At 40.4% G+C, this 21,999-nt stretch overlaps 1 protein-coding gene across 1 annotated transcript in view; it reads right to left on the bottom strand.

Moving 5' to 3' along the window:
• Ryr2 (ryanodine receptor 2) overlaps window positions 1–21,999 on the bottom strand; it is a 566,557-nt gene that overhangs the window by 215,047 nt on the left and 329,511 nt on the right. The window contains exons 25-27 of the mRNA XM_076939363.1: window positions 16,140–16,223; window positions 11,144–11,303; window positions 8,536–8,683 (exon numbers count right to left, since the gene is read on the bottom strand). Of these exons, the coding sequence (XP_076795478.1) occupies window positions 8,536–8,683; window positions 11,144–11,303; window positions 16,140–16,223 (392 nt within the window). The remainder of the gene's footprint in view (window positions 1–8,535; window positions 8,684–11,143; window positions 11,304–16,139; window positions 16,224–21,999) is intronic.

The raw sequence follows: 21,999 nt of genomic DNA, 5'->3' as shown, positions 1-21,999 counted from the left end.
GTGTGATGACACACTCCACACCTGTAATCACAGCACTCAGGAGGTACATAAAGAGCTAGAGGTTAGCCTGAGCTACATCCCGGCACTAGGGAAGGCACAGACAGGTGAATCTTCATGAGTTCTAAGTCAGCTAGAGCCAAATAGTGAGATCCTATCATAGATAGATAGATAGATAGATAGATAGATAGATAGATAGATAGATAGATAGATAGATGATAGATAGATAGAAGATAGATGATAGATAGATGATAGATAGATAGAAGATAGATAGATGATAGATAGATGATAGATAGCTCTAGATAAGCTCTAGCAGTCAACAGTAAGTTAGTATAACATGAGAGTGAAATAAAGCAAGAGAAGAAACATTGGCTGTCACGTCAGGTGGCTTCCCATTAGGAGTTGGATTAACACACTACTCCATAGCTGTTTGCCAACGATGGTGAAAGTAGCAATTACAGAGGCGTGCTGGAGCACCTGCTGACTCAGTTGTTAATATAGCCCATGTTTCTGAATGCAACAGAGAAATGTCTTTTGCTGTACGTCCATTGTTGTGTATTGTGATCAGTAGGTCACAAACAAAATGAATAGATATGAATGAGCTGGGGGGAGGAAGGAAAAAGAGTGGGAGAGGGGAGAAACAGGGATGGGAGGGAAGTAAAAAAGCAAGTGGAGAGTTATCAATCTACATTGTATACATTCGGGAAGTTGTCTAAAACAAATTTAGTTAATTACAAATGAAAATGTTTGGATCAATTGCTGAATAAGTACATTTCTAAGGCAAAACATCCAATTTTGATACTTTAAGTAGCTTCCATTGGGAGGTCACTAGTCTGCCATGCTGTGACAGTCAATTCAAAACAGAAAAAGTCAAATAAAATTAAGAATTCATTTTTTGAGCACTTGGAAAGCTGATGCAGGAGGACTCTCCCATGTTCAAGTCCAGCTTGGGCTACAATGAGTTTTAGGGCAGCTGAAGAAACCTTGTCTCAAAAAATACTCATGAATCCTAGGGAAACCTACTTACTAACCCTTGCTTTTTTGCACTTTCTTTTTTTATTTTAATTTGATATTTTATTTATTTACATTTCAGATGTTATCCCCTTTCCCCATTCTTCCCCCTGTTAATCGCCTATCTCATCCCTCCTCCTTTTTCACTTTTATACTGTTTAAATTACATGCAAGTATTAAAGTCAGTTCTAGGTTGAGGAACTAGCAATACAATAGATGCAAACAGTCAAGGAACAAGCAAGACAATAAACACAAATAGTCAAAGAACATTCATGAAAATAAACAGTCCCGTGATCACTCCTGTGATCACTATTTCTAAGGGCTTATCAGGATGACCAAAATATCTGAGCCTACTACTCTGTCCTAGCCCAGAGTCATTTTCATGCCTCAAGCCTACTTCTTTGTTCTACCTTAAGATTTAGATTCCTGCCTGTAATTACTTCTTTGTTCTAGTCAGTATTTCCATTTTGGTCAAACCTCAGGAATGGCATATATAGCTTGATCATGTTAGCTTTTCTTGTCCTAGGAATATTTTTATTCCTGCTCATTGTGTTAAAACTTGTCTCTAACTTCACCAACAGGTTGGCAGCCAAAGTACATGGCTTGAAACTAAAAATGGACCCCCAGACAGAGTTATTAATTTAACAGGCTGGCAAGCCAAGTACAGGTAAGATTCTGCACAGAAGTGCATTGCTTTTGATAATGCATAGTCCACAATGGGTAAGGAAGGCATTCTTGTCAGAATGACCTAAGACAGGCTCAGTCTAGTTTATGCAATAAAAAGGGAAAGATGTGGAGAGCTTTTGGGGCTGCCTAGCAGGAATGTGACATTGGCCAAGGACAAGGAAATGTACTGTAGGCAGGAATCTGGCATTTGGCTGGAACAAAAAAAGTCATTTCAGGCAAAAATCTAAATAATAGGCTAGAAAAAAGAAGAAATTTTAGGCAGGAATCTAAAATTACTAACCCTTTCTTAAGTAATGGCTGAGGCCTTACTAATCTAAGAGATCTAGAACATGAAGTATGAAGTTCACACAGAGCTTATTTCTAAAGTTTCCTGAGTTTTAGTTAAATTAAACTAAGTATCACTGAAAAATTCAAGCCATGCTTTTTCAAGGTATGCGATGTTCCACTCTCTACTTAACCAAATTACTAAAGTGTCCAGGAGTAACTATCTCCTGTTACATATCTGGGACATAATTATGAAGTTTAGGGTCAAGAAAAGCAAACAGAAACATTCTTTGATTAAAACATTCCAAATATTTGGAAGCCAAACTTGACATAAAAGCTTATGACAGGATCTGGAGAGATGACTCAGCAGTTAAGAGCACATACTTCTCTTATAGAAGACCTGGGTTCAATTCCAGCATCCAAGCCAGGTAGCTCACGACCAACTCTAACTAAAGCTCCAAAGGATCTTTCTCCCTCTTCTGGGCTCCATGGGCACTACAGTCAGGAACACATGCATACAGAGACATGCATGCTCACAGAACTAAAAATAACGGGGTTTTGTTTTGTTTTGTTGTTTTGTTTTGTTTTAAGTATGACATATCATTTCTTCCAAAACCTACTCTGAATTTCTCCCTCTGGTTTTGAGACATATCATGAGTCTTCCCCACTAACCCAAAGAAAAGAATTCCGGGGCCACAGGAAGGAGCTCAACCTAACAAATATATAGCCCTTGATTTGACCCTAACTCCAAAACCAATACCAGGATCTAGCAGAGATAACAATAGTAGTAGCTTCCTGATCCCTTGGTCCAGGCACAGCTCTACCTGGCCTTAGGTGCTTTGTTAATACTGTTGCTCAGATTGGTGTTCAGCCTGAACTTGAATGAACATGCTACGCACTATAGTGGCAAATTTGGAATTTTGGTTTTTCAAAAAAACACAAAAATATTAGATGGAAATGTTTTTTGTTTTAATCCCAGGTGCAGGGATGTGGGGCTGAATCAAACTGACCATGACCATGATTTGCCTTGCTCTCTAGCAGAGGCATGGTTTTGCCAGCTGTAAATAGTTTCTGAGATTGTGTGACATTTGGAATTCTGGGAACTTTAGAGTATATAAATGCTAGGGCTCTTAGGGACAGGTATTGGTAGTTTAGGGAAGTTGGTTGCGGTTTCTTAGCAGCCATAGTCAAAGAAGAAACAAAAGGAACGAAATTAGATTCAGGGATTTTCCTAACTTCTTTCTCTACTCTGCCCTTGTTTCTCTCCTATCTAGAGTTAGGAATTGAAACTGAAGTGGGGAAGAGGGAAGAAGAACACAAAGTAGCAAGGGTCAGCTACAATGTACAGAAACCATCATGCAGGCATTTGACAGAGATGAATTTTTATCCCTCATTTAACCAGTCTGAAGATCTTCCTGCAAATGTCTAAGTGGCTCACAATTCACTCTCTGGATTTCAAGATAAATAGCCGTGGTTTAAAGAAACAATCATTTGTCATTCTGCTTCTGGATTAAAAAACAACAACGTCAGATAAAATGAAAATCTAGACCAACAGGGATTAAAGAAAACAAGCAATCTGAAATGTATTTGGCATTTCTTACAGCACATGAGCTCAAGCACCTGCTGAGCTGGCTTAAGAAACAAATCTCCCCCATCTTCAAGCATAAGACCCAAGGCAGGCCAAAGAGTCACAACCCTATCAAAGACACAGAACTCCATTCCAAGTAGAAAAGCCACACACTGTGCTTGATTTATAGACACTTAGTATGTAGCTCTAACTTGTGAGTTTGACAAATTATGTTTATATTGAAATAATAAATAGAATATATAACATTTAAAAAAAAAAAAGAAGAACCACCCTTTAGCAGGTACCTTTCTCCTGGACATGATCAAGGCTATTGAAACTCAAATCAAGAAAGTTGGGAAATAGATCTGATCAAAGACTGTGTTCCCTGGACCCACAGAACTAGCAAAGAATACGTACATTGTGACTGATCAGACAAGATTAAGGGTAAAGTCTTGGGTTATAGTCTAAAATCCAATTTTCTCACCAGACCACAGGCTTAGAGGCCACCAACCACTAGAGGGCAGTGAGACCTAACTATGTTTGAAAAGGACAAAATTACACAGCAGCTAGGAAGGCAACATTAGTCTCTGAAAGTTTTTCACATTATCTAGAATGTGCCAGGTGTATTTATATCATGCTTTAAAAATAATTGGTACCGAGCCACCCACCCTTTCAACGTCCTGGCATTACGTTTAGTAAAGTCATTCAAATCTCAATAAGAATCTTTTAATGAATAAGAACATATTCCACTTTCAGATGTTTTAATACATCATTGAGAACAACACTCCGAAGGTACCACATGACTCAAATACTGATGCGTGTTTCATTCAGAATATGTGAGCATTCTCCTGAAAAGTGGGGACTAAATCAAAGCTATAACCAATTACACAAAGTTAGACTTGATTTTTTTGCAACCTTTTCTGCATTTAACTTAATCAAATGTAAGCCAAGCAGAAGAGTAAGTTACAAACTAATGCTTCTTTTAAAAAAAATCCTTATTTATTGTTATTAATGTGAGGATAACGTGCTATAGTGTGCATGTGGAAGTCAGAAGACAGCTTTGTAAAGTCTTATTCTCTCCTACATTAACGGGGTTCCAGAGACTTGAACTCAGGTCTTCAGCCTTTCCACAGCAGGTCTTTTACCCATGAGCTACCTCTCTGGCCACAAATTGATGTTTTTAATCATATCTAAGTAATCACTAGATTGATGTGGTTTTACACCATAAAATCTTTCACACCTTTTAATCTCTACTTTAGAAAAATCGCAGTTTTCCCAAAGGCTTACAAACTAGTCTCTCCACCTTCCAGCACCCTCCCCCACCAATCTGTCCCCTCTCTCTGTTACCATAGTTATATTTCTATGGTAAACTGGGATGGCATAGCAAGCTCCTGCCTGACAACATCCTGAGGCTGGTACTCTCTGCTCAAACATTTCCATGAATCTTAGCTAGGTCTTCAATATATTTCAACTTTTGCCTCAATTATCTTCCGGTCATGCATGGCTGCTGTCTCCTGACGTGTCCTTACATTTGGCCCAAGGACAGAACCATTTCTTAGGTCTTTCTTCTGTGTACAATTATGCCATACATACTCTGTTTGGATGAAAATGTCTCACTGTGTTCTCCAACTGCTGATGTTTTGATTGGTTCATATTCTCACTCAGAAAACAATGTCTCCCATAAATTATACCTGGCATGGGTGAGTTAACCATTTGTAATCTACTTTTGTAATGTGCTATGCATAATCTACTAAGAGGGAGACATATTACTAGGTTCAAGGGTGTAGCTATACATGAAAAATGTGATCTCATCTCCTGTTGCAACAGAACTAACTGAATTCTCTGTCCCCTCCCTTTCTCTGCCTCTACTCCCTTCTCAACTCCCTTTCTCATGCCACCAAATAAACTCTATTCTATACTACACCTGTCATATGGCTGGTACCTGGGTGGGGGTGGGATGAGGGTGGGGGTGAGGGTGGGGGCGGGGAATGCCTCAGCATGAGACCGCTGAGACAACCCCTCCTACCGTACCATATCAGGCTCTACAAAACATATCCTTGGTTTTATAAAACATAACAGTAACCTAAGGTGACAGTCCCCACAGCATGGACTCAGTGATATTTTTACCATGGCCATCCACAGGGCCCTTTCTCCAGCTCCAAGATACATTGAAAAAGCAACAGCCCCTCCGGCACAGAAACAAACCAGCAACCCACAAGTTTCTGAGGCAGGCAGAGCAGGGCTGAGATGCCTCCAAAGGCCAATTCAGAGATAACTGTCAACATTTTACCTCCTGGTTCTAAATCTCACTTGCAAATTTGTCTGTATTCAACCTGCTTTAAAAGTTAGCTCAGTGCAAACACTCTTCTCCACGGGGACAATTGTTAAAGCCAGCAGGGGCAATTCCTTCACAGGCAGCTGCTCCAGGTAGCACTAACTTTGTAATAAACAACAGCTGAGCAAACAAAATGACAGGGGCACAGGGCCGAGCTAGCCACAGCATGTTGCATGAGGGGTGGGGGGGGGGGATCTCTCATTTTTTTTAGAAATCTACAGAGTTATGCTTATGTTCCTAGCTGTGCATATAATTCAGGAAAGACCTGAGCAGAATTTCCATCTGTCCTCATCTATGAAAGACCTCAAGGCTGTGAGCAAGCAACAAACAAATGCTAAGGTGTAATTACAAACTCCTGGCTAAGACGTTAGGAGCCAGTCCCAACAGGAAGCTACAGCCTCTCCCTAGAGAGACAGTCTATCCCTAGCTAAGGGGCCATTCTACAACATGACAAACACACTCTACATCAGCTCTGAAAAATTTTTAAGAAAATGGTCACAATGTGCATGATTAACTAAATCCAGAGTTGCCACAATATATTATTTAAAATGTTCAGCTTCTCACAAAAGTTCTAAGGTATGCAAAGACCACAAAGTATAGTACTATATACAGGGAAAAAGGAAAAGACAACAGAACTTGACGCTAAAGAAGTCTGGGTCCTAAAGAACAATTCTATGCCAGTAAACACGGCTAGTTCAATTGTGCAAATGGGTTTATCAGTAAACATAATAAAACTCTTCTCCTAAAGAATAACTTCGGGGCTCAGAGAGTGTCAATAAAAAACTGGTAAAGACTATGGAAAAAAAAAAAGAAGAAAGCAGAAACAAAACAGATGATTCCTCCAGAAGGTAGGCTGACAATGGAGAAGCAGACCTACTCTCCTCTATCAGCTTTACAGTCTATTAAAACACAAGGAAATTAAAGGAGATTCCTACACCAGCATCCCTTATGAAGATGGATGTGAAGATTCTGTACAAGTTATTAGCAAACAGCTTTAGCTGTACACAGGAAAATGAGATAATATATCAGGACTAACTAGAGCTGTCCAAGAAATAAAAAACTTGGTTTAGTGTTCAAATATCAATACTTTACAAGATGTCAAAAGAATAAAAGAGAAAATAAATACTCTTCTTTGCAAGTGACAAAAACATATACATTAACATTTCACAACTATTCATGGTAAACTCTCGCAGCAAACTAGGAGGTCTGTTCAGTGTGATCAATGATACCTGTTTTTAAAAAGAGCATTTCCTTAGCTACTGAGAGTCCCTAACTCTAATGACAGTTTCCTGCCCAGAAGTTGCACTCCACGGCCTCCTCATACCTTCCATGACGTTCCGTTCCTGAACTTTAGAGAGCCCTTATCCACCATTTCTTTTCAGCCCTGGGTCTGCATAAGAATATGCCAGTCAATTCTCGGGTATGGAGAGAGGAGAAGGAGCACAGGGGCACTATCCCTATCTGTTGAACTATTTACTATTAGTAGATTCAAAGAAAAGGGGACGGACCACTGCATACAGTTGTGTACCTCGAGATGACCCCACTAGGCTCCAAAGGAGAGTTCCAACCCAACTGTCATAAAGATGGCCCTAGGTAAACTGAATGGGTCACAATGTAAAAGTCATGAATCAGGACAGAAACTGAGAGATTCAGGTGTTGATAATGTCAGGAGTAGAAAGATAAGATGGCAAGAGTAATCCAAAAATATATACATTTATGAAACTGTCAAGCAGCAAAGTCAATCAACTTTTTTTTAAAAAAAAAAAGAAAAAAAATGAAAGAAAATATATTAATCCAGGGAACTAGTTCAAAGATAAAGAGTTTTGTCTAGAATGGATAATGTCCTGAGTTTTGGTCCTAAGCATGGAAGAAAAAAAATACCCAAACAAAATCTTATCTATTGTTACTACAAAGTCTAACAATGAAGTGTTAAAATGTTTCCCTTAGACTGCTAGTAAGCCAAGCTACTAGTGTCTCTGCTTCTCTTACACACTGTTATGATGCCTTACACACTCAGCAATTCAAAAAGTAAGACACAATGATTGTAAAAGGAAAACACCGAGACTTTGTTTATCTAGGGAGAACTCTTTGAAATTTATAAAAATAAACAGAGCATATATGCACATACCCTTCCAGATCAGAGAATATAAAATCAACCTACAAATAACAACTATTTCTCACATTACAGAACACCACAGTTAAATCGAAACTAATTTCACCTACAATAGTATTAAACCAGTGTAAGAAATAAAGTATTTTTATTCTAAAAATTTATTCTAAAAAATTATCGAGAGAAACTAACAAGAAAGAATGTCATATACCATGTTCATAAAAGGGTGAACTATAACTAAAAGGTCAATCTCCCACAATTGATCTTCAAATTTAAATTGTCAGTTGATCAAAATTAAACTGACGAATTGCACATAAAATAGACGCCAAGCAGAGGAATGACAATTGACTACATGGGAAGGTGAGTCCTGCAGAAATGATGCACAGCCCTGAACGACCCACTGAGAGACAGATCTAATCCTTCAGGGGGGAAAAAAACCCACCTAGACCATCGGCCTTGAGTGGACACCTAGAGCAAAAGGTATTCTTACCCTCCCTCTGTATTTTAGCTTTGAAAACCCGTTACATGATTTTGTAAACAAGGGTGACAGAGCAAAACCAGTACCATGGTCCTGATCAGGAGCTTCCAGGTGGTAGCCATAGCCCAGCAGCGTGCGCACTGCCTCTCGGAGACTGTCTTTGTTGGACTTCTTGGTTCTGTCATCCAGAAGAGTATAGGGAACAAGACGAGGGTTTCTTCTGTTCTTCACATCCTGTATTGGGGAGAAGGTTTGCAGTCATCTGAGCCATGTAGCAGTGTTGGGGATGGGAGGTAAGACTTGGCACAAGTGAGACAAGCATTCTGCTCACAGTGCTACAACCCCAACAGCCAAAGTCTCCATATTTAAGGAGGCACCAGCAGTTTCTACTCCATCTTGGCTTAGGAGGAACTGTGAGGTGGTGAAGTGCCAATATCTCTCTTTCCCCACTCCCTCTTTCCCTCCCCCTCTCTCTCTTACACACACACACACACACACACACACACACAAACACACACACACACTTTAGGGAAAAAATATCTAATCTTGGAGTCACACGCCTGTAATCTCAGGACTTGGGAAACTGAAGGATGAGGATTTCAAGTCAATATTATCCTTGACTGCACAGTGAGACCTTATATCAAACACATTTAAAAAAAAAAAAAAAAAAAAAAAAAAGCTAAAGGGCTGGACAGGCACAAGGAATTCTGTTGTGTCTCTTCTTTCTTCCCTTCCTCCCACAGTTTATAATGAATGCCTGACCATCTATTGCTGTGGGGGGAAACAAGTCACATGGGTCATTTGTGGGAACAGTGGCATTTCAAAGCTACTCTCTCTCAAAACAAGCAACACCTCACAGGGCTTCCTGACAACACATCTTCAAACCCTGTGGCCTGTTCCCCTCACTTCTGACCTGGTGCTGAGCTCTTCCCTCTCAGCTTCCCAATCTAGAACCCTGGGAGCCACATGGAGCTGTAGTCTGTGGACTGTCAATAGCAAGAGTCTGACTGCTGACAGAGAGGCCCTGGTTTCTGTGCACACATGACTTTTAGACCAACTGTGAGAGAAAAAACAAGCGAGGAAACTCTCTCCAAGAGTTCACAGCCTACTTCTGAACCAGGTAATGTCACCAAGAAGAAAATGAAAACTCAGTTTATCACTCAGACACTAGGCTGCAAACATGTGGGGCCAATAGGAAAGGTTCAACACACACATACATGCACACACACAACACACACACAGAGACACACCATAAACATATACCATTCCTCAAAATGGTGAAGGCCTTGCAAATATATTTTTAAACAATCTTTTACTTTTTATATGGAAACACATTTTAAGTCTTTGAGCAATTATCCACTTTTCCCCTAAAAAAATCTTCTAGTATAGGTGTTTCACCATGAGCTATCAAGAGACAACATAAGAAGAAAGTGAAGATCTTTGGCTGGTGTCAGAAGACTTGAGCCTGGTCCTATTCTGTGATCTGCTGGCTGGACAGCATTGGGCAAACTCTTCTCCCTTTGGTCCTGTCCCTACTGTGTATGAAGTGGGAATGAGAGAGACTCTGCCTTGGTGGAAATGTTGTGAGTTGCACATGGCAACTATGAAACTCTAAGCTTGGTGGCAGCATCTCATAAAAAATGGTCGTGGAATTTGTCAGTTGCCAGGCACTGCTGTTGCCTTTTGCATTACACAATGAAGTCAGATATTTTGTTAATGAGGGCAACAGTGGTAAGCAGAATTTTAATAGCAAGACAGATTAAGATGTGGTTAAGGGATGCGGCTAAAATCTGCCTTCACCCTCTGCTCTGCTGCCTCCACCTCTCCAGCTACTCCCGTGAGTCCTTCTGTTTAGGAAATAATCCATGCCTATTAATCCATTCAACTCAAAATCTAGAAAATTCTGAACACCTGTTTTCCTCCTACATTGAACAAAAACTCATTTGGTGTCCCGAACAGATGCAAGGCTGTTGTTCACAGAGTTTATTTATTCTTCGGGGATGTTGTCATACCCAGCTTGCACAGGAGAAGTAATTTATAGTCTACTGCCCGCCCCTAAGGGTGTTCTGTAACATGTATACATCATCTTATTACTCAGAGGAACAACACAGAACAAAATCTTAAATGAAATCTGAGGCTCAGAGTTGGGCTCAGGAAGAGTGGATCTATTTATTATTACTGTAGTTCAGTCTTTGTATCTCAAAAGTCCCTTCTAAACCATCTCAAGGAAGGGAATGCCCAAAACCATGCTACAAACCACTCGTGTAATATGATCTCCTTAGTGGATGGAAGCTAGGGGTCAAGGCTCAGTTAGCACATGCTGTCATGCCAAACACAGAGCTATGGTTACCTAACTCTTTTTTAATGTAATTATTACTGTTGTATATATGGTTGGAGGTGGGACATTGTATACTGCAGTACACAAGCAGAAGCCAGAGGCCAACCTTGTGGAGTTAGTTTTCCCAGTCTACCTTTACCTGGGTGGTGGGGGTGCAGCTCAGGTGGTGAAGCTTGAGAGGGAAGCACTTTAACTCTTGTACCTACAGAGCAACCTCAGCAGTCTAGTGGTGCAGAGATGCTTCATCCAGAAGGATTAGCACACAAAGGTGTATCTAGATGAGATATCTTTAAAAAGCCATGATTCATATCTTCTGTTGGAAACAATGACCGTCTACACTCAGAGATTTCTGGTACCTGCTGGATGCCGTAAGTCCAACCCTGCCGGATTCGGTCCCGGGCCCACACGTTGTGAGCATTTTCAGCCAACTTGTCCACCATTGCTTCCTGAGACGGGGTTAGTTTTATAAAGCTCAGATCCATTGGGGCAGGCTTGTATCCGCTGGTCAGCTGGTAACTGCAAAGCAAACAGAGAAACTTCAATTTGCTCTTTTTGTTGAAATCCTATGAAAGTCCTGTCCTGGTCCATCCAATCCCAATTGTTATGCTGAAGACTGTGGTGACCAGACCTATAGAGCAGTCAGCAAGCTTGAGCCCCTTTTGTTTCAGCTGCTACTTAGGTAGCTAGGAAAAGCCACGGGGTCCTTATGTTTCTGTTTACATGCCAGCAAAATGTAAAATGAGACAGCTTATCTATATGTGAAAGGCACAAAGGACCTACAGCTGTGTGCTCTTAATAGTTGAGGCTCAAAAGTATTGATTATTTAAAATGAGCAACCCTTAAGGGCTTTCTCTTCATGTTTTCTGTTTGTTTGTTTGTTTGTTTGTTTGTTTTAGATTTAGAAAAGAGTGAGGGGGCTGGAGAAATGGCTCAGTGGTTAAGAGCACTGACTGCTCTTCCAGAGGTCCTGAGTTCAATTCCCAGCAACCACATGGTGGCTCACAACCATCTGCAATGAGATCTGACGCCCTCTTCTGGCTTGCCTAAAGACAACTACAGTGTACTCACATATGTAAAATAAATAAATAAAATCAAAAAAAAAAAAAAGAAAAAGGAAAAGAGTGAGGGAGAGGGAGAGAGTAAGAAAGAATGCACAAGTTGAGGCCAGAAGAGAGAGCATCAGATCCCTGGAGCTGGACTTGCCTGTGGTTATTAGCTGCCTGACATGGGGCTAGGAACCAAATCCAGGTCTTCCATAAAAGCATGATGTCTCCTTAAGCATTGAGCCATCTCTCCAACCCTGTTTCTTCAACTCTTGCCGTGTGTGTGTTTGTGTGTGTGTGTGTGTTATGTGCTCCGGTGTGTGGAGGCTTATGGTAATGTCAAGTGTCTTCATCTATCTCCATCTTGTTTTTTGAGACAGGGTTTCTCAGCAGACCAACTACAACTAGTCTGGTTGGCCAATGAGCGCCCAGGGATTCAACTATCTCTCCTCCTCCCCACTGCTGGGATTACATGAACATTCTAGCATACCCAGTTTTTAAGTGGGCACTGAGGGGCCTACACCTAACTAGTTATCAGCAAGGGCAAGATCAATCTATAAATCATTGACTAAAGCCAACAAACACTCATAGAAGCCATCCTCAAAGAGAAAATGATAGCTCTGGGCAAAGGAAGCTAACAGAAAGCTTTTGTGCCACTTGTACCAAGGAGACTCTTTTGATGGTTGGGTGGAGGGAGGGATACCTTCTTAATAAAACATTACAGACAAGTTCTATTCATGTGAAACCAGGCAATCCTGATATTTTTAGCTCTCTTCCTAGATAAAGTTCTCCCCAAATTGTTTTGATCTGTGAATGATCTCAGTGAGAAACATGAAGTCATGTTTATGTTTGTTAATTTGAAGTTGAGTTAAAAGTAGTTGACACTCATTTTCAGGTATAGACTCTGTGAGTGTGTGTGTGTGTGTGTGTGTGTGTGTGTGTGTGTGTGTGTGTGTATGCACACTTATGCACATATACATGTGTGAAGGACAGATGTCATTATTCAGGTGTCATGTTCCTTGTTTTCTGATACAGCATCTCTCACTGGCCGGAAACTCACTAAGAAGACTAGACAAGATGACCAGAAAGCCCCCAGGAATCCACCTGTCTCAGTTGGCTCAGGTCTGTGTTTATAAGTGTGCACAACCTTGCCCAGCCTTTTAAACATGGGTTCCAGGAAATCAAACTCATATGCACAAGGCAAGCAGTTTACCAACTGAGCCATCATCCCAGACTATAAACTATAGCTTATTTCACCTGTGTTTCTATCACCCTGTACAAGGAAAGAAGAAAGGTAGCTTTAAAGGAGTTTGTTTGAATAACTAATAATCTCACTCAAACTAAGGTACCTACTACCCCTTTGCCCAAACCTCTTCACATCTGCTTGTTAACTTCAAATCATCTCATGCAGTGAAGGTGTCTTTGAAAACCATACATTCAAAGAGCTGGATCTGAGGCTGCTAACATATAATACATGCTTCACAGGGAGCTAGACATTTCTAAAATAGTCATCCTTAAGAAAGAAACTAGGAATCAATTCAGAGACTGAGTTAAAGTGCTTGTCATTCAAGAGTAAGGACCTGAGTTTGGATCCCTAAAACCAATAATAAAACTGAATACAGTAGTACCATGCACTACTAAGTACCTAGCACTCCTAAGGAAGAAGCAGAGACAAAAAAAAAAAAACCAACTTCAAAGCTCATGGGCCAGCTAGTGCGGTGAGCACAGAGGTGGATGACAAGAGAGACTTTGCCCCAAACAAGTTGGAAAATCTGAGGTTGTACTTTGACCTCTACATGCATGCTTTAGCACATGCATGGCCACGGTCACATATTATGAACACACACACACACGTGCACACACACACACAATGTTTAATCATTAACTCAAAATGTGTATTTTAAAGAAACATATAAATGTGCTTTGGTTTAAAATACCCATTTCATCATGCTAACACTATTTGATAAGGTACATCAATCAACCAATGACTGTCATAACATACTATCTTGAAAAAACAAAGAGCTCAGGTTTTTCAATAAAAGGAAGTTGATGTTAATCTTGGAAGCTAGATAGCGTGAAATAAAGCTTCAGATTGATTCCTGAAAATTCACAGACAATAAAGAAATAATTCTTGTAACAACTCTTGCAAAGCAAAATCCTGTAGCCTTTCAGTAACAGACCTATCTATACAATGCATGCTACCTTCTAGAACTTTCTGAAAAAGTCCTATCAGAATCAGCTACTACATCCATCTCTCATTTCATATATTTGTTGAATAGCTTTTAATACACCCACTTCAACAAGTGTACTCCCTGTGACAATAACTTTATAAAATTACCTCATTTTACATATATATATATATACATAATATATAACTATGAATATATGTAACTACAGTCCATTCACTTGACAAAGAACCAACATTTTTTGTAATTATCTTCTAGTTTTATTTTGACATGTATAAAACCTAATAAAATAAAAATTATAGTCTGGGCATTGGTTTTCTTTAAAGTAGAGTTTCTTTTTAAAATACTCTCTGAAAGAGAGAACAAAAGTAAACCAGACAAATCTTGCTGAACTGCCCATTCTACTTGCATCAAATCTATGAAGATGTAAACAAACAAACAAAAAAATTCCTTAATATCACTTGGATGAGCAGATGGGGGTCCTGTTAAGTGGCAGACCAGTTTTATACTCCATTCCCAAAGGCCTAAGGGGGTATTGTAAATGAGCCTAAAACAGACCAACTAAAGTGGAACCAAAGCATGGCAGACCACCACCACCACTCAGCAAGTCCCTGTGTTTCCCGGCCACCCTCACCCTACTTAGTATGAATCAAGTTAAATGAAGCCGGGAAATCACTGTGTGGTGAACGATACATGGTAAACATGAAAAGATGAAGTCTGGGTTAAATGGATGTTAGCTTTACATTTGAGGAGCAAATCGCCCTTTCGGGGCCTGGAAACAAATAGGGGCACTCCAGATGACTGCACAGTGGAGATATGAACAACATGTCTTGCTGGAAGCATATCTAGAGATGAACGCTTGGCTGACATTTTCGTGGAAAGGGTATAGAGAATACTCAAACAACACTTTCCAGAAAACAACTAGAGCAGAATTAATTTGAAACAGAAATTAGAATTGGGAATGTCAAGGCATGTATTTCTTCTATTATTTCACTTATTTTTGTTTATTTTAAAATAAATATCAATGTGGTGAAGTGGTGAAATACTGATGTGGTTCTTTTTTGCTTGGGGATTTTCCTTACTCCTTGGCAATCTTGAGTCAAGACAAAGGACCATTTCAAGAGGAAAAAACTGACCATTAAGAACACTCAGCAGACAGCATCTTTTCAAAGAGAGGGCAGAGAAGGCAATGCAGTGTGTACAGATGGGTTGGAGATGAAGTTTTAAGGGAAAACGGAATCAGCAATTCCTAACAGATTGTGACTTGGATGTCTAGACACTATAGATCTATTTCCTTGAGATACATGGCAAACAAATAAAAGGTATCACTTCAAAACACAAACACAAGGGGCTGGAGAAATGGCTCAGTGGGTAAAGTACAAACCTGATGACCCAAGTTTGGAATCCCCCTAGAACCTGGTGAAAGCCAGTTATAGAATGCAAGCATCTGTGATTCCAGTGTTCCCTACTGGGAGATGAGAAATAGAGAGGCAGAGTTTCCAAGAGTTCATGGGCCAGCTGTCCTGATTTATGTAGTAGCAGAGAGACAAGGTAGAAAGGTTGGCCTTTAACCATGCATGAACCTGCACCACACACATGAACATGTATACACACACACACTTTATGTGCACATGTGTGGTGTACATGTGGGCATATGTTTCTGTATGTATACAGACACCACTTGTGTGTATACACATGAACATTTGTTTGTGAGCATGTAGACACCCAAGATCGATGCCTAGAATCATCCTCCATTCCTTGCTCATTTTGCTCACTGAGGCAAGGGTCTCTCAATAAAAATAAGAGTTCACTACCATATGACAAGTCTTGCTAGCCAGCTTGTTCAAGGAACACTGTCTCTACCTTCTAAGGCTGAAATTGCAAGAAAGGTCATCATGCCCACTGGGTATTCAGGACGATCCCTGGTAATCTATACTCTTAACTACATGCTTGAAGGCAAGTGTTTGACTACTAAGCTCTCTCCTCAATCTATTTAAAATTTAAAATCTGCACTGCATAGCCAAGAGCTCGGATCTGTCTGTCTCCTCTAAGGTTTATTCCAGTGTGCTGAAGATACACAACAGTTACCAGGTACAGGCAAGCCATTCAACCATTCAACTTACTTCTTGGGCAGCTTCATTTTCTTCACCTTCTCTTCAGCGTGTTCATCTGCTATACCCACGTGACATCCCAAAGCCAGCAAAGTCCTGGAAAGCAATAAGAACAGAGATGAGCCTAAAGAACCAGGTCCCCACATCCAAAAGTTGTCAGCATAAGACCATGAGGGAGTTATACCACATCATCCACCTTGCAAGAAGAGTGCAAGGCTCTCCTTCCAAAGGTAAAGGAAACACATATCCACCATGTTACTTCCAAGTAAGGGGAAGACAATAAACACTGGAATGGCTCAAACCCTTAGGACTAGAAAGCGCGCGCGTGCACACACACACACACACACACACACACACACACACACACACACACAGCTTTTTCTAATAACTCTGTTTCTGTCTCTAAACACCCAGCATTTCCAGTTCCTCTGTGTGGTGCCGAAGTGGAAGTCTCTGCATATGGCAAATCGGATGCCTGGGTTTGCACACGAGGGCTGGCACTTGTATTCTACGTTTTACCCTAATGAGTACATGCAGGAGCTATTTCTCTGTAAGTTGATATGTCCATAGTCTACTACAACCTTCCTGACATTGCTCTCTCCCATAAAGCTGATAAATTTAAATCCCCAAAGAGACTTATTGTGCTCTACATTTTAAAGATTTACTTTATATTTATAAGTGATTTGTCTTAATGTATGCATGTATACTGTGTCCATGTCTGGTGACTGTGGAGGTCAGAGAAGATATCAGACTCCCTGGAAGTGGAGTTACGGATGACTGTAATTTACCATGCAGATGCTTAGAACTGAATTTAGATCCTCTGCCAAAGCAGTTATCTCTCTTAACTGCTGCACTATCTCTCCAGACCTATCTATCGGTTTTAAATTGTTTGTTTGTTTGTTTGTTGAGAGGGACACACATATGAGTAGAGTTCAGTTAAAAATGTGTGGAAGTCAGTTTTTTCTTCCCACTGTATAGGTCCTGGGGATCAAATTCCATTTGTCAAGCTCTTGGTGGCAAGTGCTTTTAACTGCTGATCCATTTCATCGCTGAAGTGGATTATTGGTTGTTATTGTTGGAACTATCAAAATGTCTTAACGTATTTCCTTTTCATAGTCTTTCATGGCGATTTCCTTCTTTGTTTCAAACAATGCTACAATGAATACACTTACTACTTACTTGAACCCATGACTGCCTGATCCATCCCTTGATCTAGACATATACATACATGATGTCTGCCCATATATTTTATCTAGTCATCTAGATATAATTGCATGGATGGATGGGTAAGTAGAAAAATATTATTAATAAAATAAAGAATTTAACAATTAGAACAAGGCTAACCAGCAACAGAAGAGCAGAAAATTGTCAAATGGAGTGAATCCAAGTTGCATTTACTCAATAACAGTGTCCTGAAGCGGAAAGTGTGTTAACCATTGTCCCCTGTTCAATCCTCCATTCAGTAAGTATTTGTTAAATGCCTGAGTGCTGAGTCCTGTGCAGTGGACAGTAGATCCAGGTCTCAAGATCAATGAAACGTGCAGAGGGCCTAGGAAACAATCAACTGGAAATGCCAAAGCCAGCTTAGACAAGAATTTTTGTATTTATTTTAAATTTAGGTAATCAGCCTGTGAGTACATGTTCACCAAGAAATCTAATTATATCATAATTCCTAAGCTGGTGTATGTGTGGATGTATGTCCTATATGAATTTTAACAGCTCTTATGCTGCTATGAAGGAAAATTGGTGCCTCAACATTACACTTTGCAAAGGTAGGGGCTGTGAGTCTATGCTGACAGTCATATTGATGATGATTGCAAAGGTCCCTAACCAGTGGCAAATTCAGTGGGTATATGTCATCTTCTTATGGCTTTATTCTTTATAATTTTATTTTGTTTTAACTATGTGTCCATGTGTGGGATTTCCACATGAGTGCACTACCTAGAACTGGATTTACAGAAGGTTGTGGTTCTTCTGCAGGAGAAGTATGTGTCTGTAATTACTGTGCCATCTCTCCAGCCATTTCCTATGGGCTCTAAAGAGAGCCAATGGCTTCTGCAAACTGTGGTGTGACCTTCTCAGTAGAGATCCACGCAGCCTTTTAATCCTCTTTCCAGCAAACAGTTCCCAGAGAAAGTGTGGCTTCACTTCACACAGAGAGTAGACCATCACAGGCCCGGCCTGAACAAAGGCACAAGGCAGTGGGGATCCGCCAGGTTAGCACTGTGGATAAGGCATGCTCCAAGGTACAGAACTCCTGCAGCTCTCAGAGTGTGAGAGCGGAAAGGATTTCAGTAAAACCAGATAAAGTTCTAACTACAGCAAGTTACATTTTTTTATAAATAGCTTTGATATCTACCATAGTAAGAATAACTAATGCCTTGAAAATAAGGCTTGTAATAATACCTCGCTGGCATAAAGGTGAGATAAGAAGGAAAATACTCCAGGCAGACAACATAGCCAAGGTCTGTGGATATGTGTGCTGGAGAGAGCAGAGATGATCCGACAAGACAGACATTTGTAGGTTACAGGTAAAAAGGAAACCTGGGCAAGCTTGACATCTACTCTAAGCTCAGTAAATGTCTCTTGTGTATTGACTCATTAGCTTTAAGTGTTAACTGCAGTCCCATTATGCGGGTATTTGGTCAAACCTTATTCCAGATCATTCCAAGAGGGTGTCTTTTGATTGAGAACAACATTTAAATAGACTGACTTTGGACTGTGTGAAAGCACAAGACTGACCCCCAGGTAAGAACTATGTTTCAGGAAGAATCCACTGGACTCTGAGCACTGCTGTTTGATTCTGTGGGCTAGCCCATTCCAACTACATAGACACCCAACCCAGTGTGTGTCTCTCTATCCATGTCTCTTTCTCTCTGTATCTGAATATTTCTCTATGTCTCCATGTCTCTACTATGCCTCTTTCTGTCTAACCCTGTGTGTGTGTGTGTGTGTGTGTGTGTGTGTGTGTGTGTGTGTGTGTGGTCTGTCTGGTCTATCTATCTGTCTCTATTTCTCTCTCTCTCTCTCTCTCTCTCTCTCTCTCTCTCTCTCTCTCTCTCTTGTATAAGCATGTCTACCTTTCTCCTGCCTGCCTGCCCCACTCCCTTCTCCTTATAATAATATATTATGTGAGTCTGTCTTGAAGCAGTTTCTCTCCTACCCCACCCCAGCCCCGAGTGTGTGGCATGCGTGCATGTATTCCAAGAACCTGGTATGCCTGACAGTGTAAATATGTGTGGGAGAAGCAAGCTTTTCCCTTCTTACTCTGACTTTTAAAGGATCCATATACACGAACCCAAGTTAGCTATGCGATGCAATAGGGATATGTTCAGAATAAAGTCATGAGCAGAATCATTAGCATTCCCTTCAGGGAAAACACTACACACAGGCGTCTACTGATTCATCAAACCAGACACCAGGAGCTGTTAGAAAGGAGATTAGATTATACACAGCAGTCAAAGGTTTAGCACACTCCATGCAAATTTGTACATTTCTACACTCAGCTGGCCTAGCTGTCAACTGTTAAAGTGACAAGGGATGCACTGCAAATTTAACTAAATTATACTGTACAATACGGGGAAATAACAAACCACCATGAATTATGGAACAAATGTACGAATGCTATGTCATGACTGCAAACCAAGGCCAGAGCTGCAGAGTGTCAGAGATGCTCATGGTGACATAGAATACAATCCTTAGCTCAACCAGCCTGGTCACAGTCTGCCTTCTATAGGTTTGTCCTTGACCTATAGTGCACATATCCCTTCCAGGAAGTGACCAACAGAGCCTAAGCTCACTCTTAATGTGTCTATTTGCATGACATTAAACTGCACCCACGATATGAGGCATGCCCCAAGCCCTAGCCTAGTCTAGGAAGCATCTTTTGGGTTTTGTACTCTGAGTCTGTGGTAAGTAGCTTCAGTGTTTATTACTCCTTGCTCTTAGCAATCAGAAAACAAAGGGACAAATACAGAAGTACATTAAGATAAGGGACTAATTTAACTGAAACTAGTTCTATAAAATACTAAGGATGGATATGAAGATGAGCGGAGGATATTGGGGTTGAAGACATAGCTCAGCAGTTAAGAACATGCTGTTCTTCTAGAGGACAGTTCCTGAGACCTGTGTCAGGCATCTCACTACTACCTGTAGTGTAACCCCAGCTCCAAGGGATCCAACACCTCTTCTAGCCTCCACAGGTGTACACACACAAACACACATGCACACACACACACTATAAATAATAATAAAAGTTACGCAATTTTTCAAAAACATTAAAATTTTAAAATACAATCTGAAAACATATCCCTTTATCTATTCCGCCACAGTCACACTATTTATTCACAGGAAGATGGCATATCCCAAATCTCTACTGGCCAAGGAAAAGAAAAAAATAAAAATAAAGATTCAGTGGGGCCGGGGAGATGGCTCTGAGTCAAGTGCTTGCTTTGCAAGCATGAACACTTCAATGGAGTATTCAGAACCCGTGTTTTAAAAGGCCTGTGTGGCAGTACATGTCTATAAACACAGCACCAAGGAGACAGACAAAGAAGAGAAAAGATCCCTGGGGCTTGCTGGCCAGCCAGTCTAGTTGAATTGGTGAGCTCCAGGTTCAGTGAGAGACTGTCCCAGAAAATAAGGTGGCAAGTACTTCAGAAAGGCATTGGTATCAATCTCTGGTGTGTGTCTGTGTGTGTGTACATGTATGTACAAGTGTGTATATGCAGAGATGTGCACATATATACTGTGCAGCTCCCTGTATGAAAGCCCATCATCAAAAATAAAAGTATGGTTAACTCCTGTAAGTAATGCCCATAAATACATTAAATCAGTGTTCTTTAAGATAACTGTGGTAGAGCTAACTTTCTCTTCATTTCTATTTTATCAGTCTGGTGCCATGGTAAATGAATATAGTAAAAACTGTTATGTAAAGTTAAAACATTTAAATCAGGATATATAATGTATGTGCCTCTATTTTTAAGTTGTTACATTTATGAAAGTTTCTCCTTTAAATTGTCATGAATATTTCCAACCCCTTAATTTTCATATCTAAAAATCAGTACAGACCTGTAAATTTTGTGACTAGCCCAGTCTCTGGTACACACTCCAAGCAGTACGGTTAGATTCTAGAACTCTTGTATTCTTTAATTCCGTTAAGCAATCATAGGCTTCCATTTGGGAAATACTGAGGTACAACAAGAATACATAAAAATAAGAGGGACCACCACATCTCTCAGGGCTTTCAGTAGCAGCTGTGGAGGCAGGGTAGGACCAGATCTGACCCAGGTTTAAGACCCATAGGTCTGTGTGGTCTTTCATGGGTCCTAGTTGCCACAGCTGTAGGCCCAGGGAAGAATGCCAAGTGGTTCAAGTGTTAGGCCCACAGGCATGGGGAATTCTCTAGCCTCCAGCTCATGGTGCAGGCCCAGGCATGAAGTCAGAGCTGACCAGCATAGTTCATGACCCTCTGATAAAGACCAGGAACAGAGTTTCTGACTATCCATATCCATCCTACATAGGAAGAGAACACTCTACCCTACTAAGACTTGCCCTCTTAGGAACACTGTAAATACCCCACTGGTAGATGAAGTTTGAATTTGAAAATAGATGATAGACAGACAGACAGACAGACAGACAGACAAAATAATAAATAAATAAATTAGAAAGATTCAACCATCAAACAACTCTAGAGCCATGTATAAACAAAGAAAACCAACTCAACTCAAAGTCAAGTTCCCAACAAATATTGATCCAACCCACCTGCACTTCATGGAACTTTCTACAGTAGAAATAGCTTCCCAGCAGAATCAAAGTAATAAATAATGTCAATACTTGGCAATCTGAACTTTATAAAGTAGAAAGGCACTCA

This window comes from Arvicanthis niloticus, chromosome 8 (assembly GCF_011762505.2).
Source record: "Arvicanthis niloticus isolate mArvNil1 chromosome 8, mArvNil1.pat.X, whole genome shotgun sequence".
Lineage (NCBI taxonomy): Eukaryota > Metazoa > Chordata > Mammalia > Rodentia > Muridae > Arvicanthis > Arvicanthis niloticus.
The sequence above is the reverse complement of the archived record's forward strand: the minus strand, read 5'-3'. Positions and strand labels throughout refer to the sequence as shown.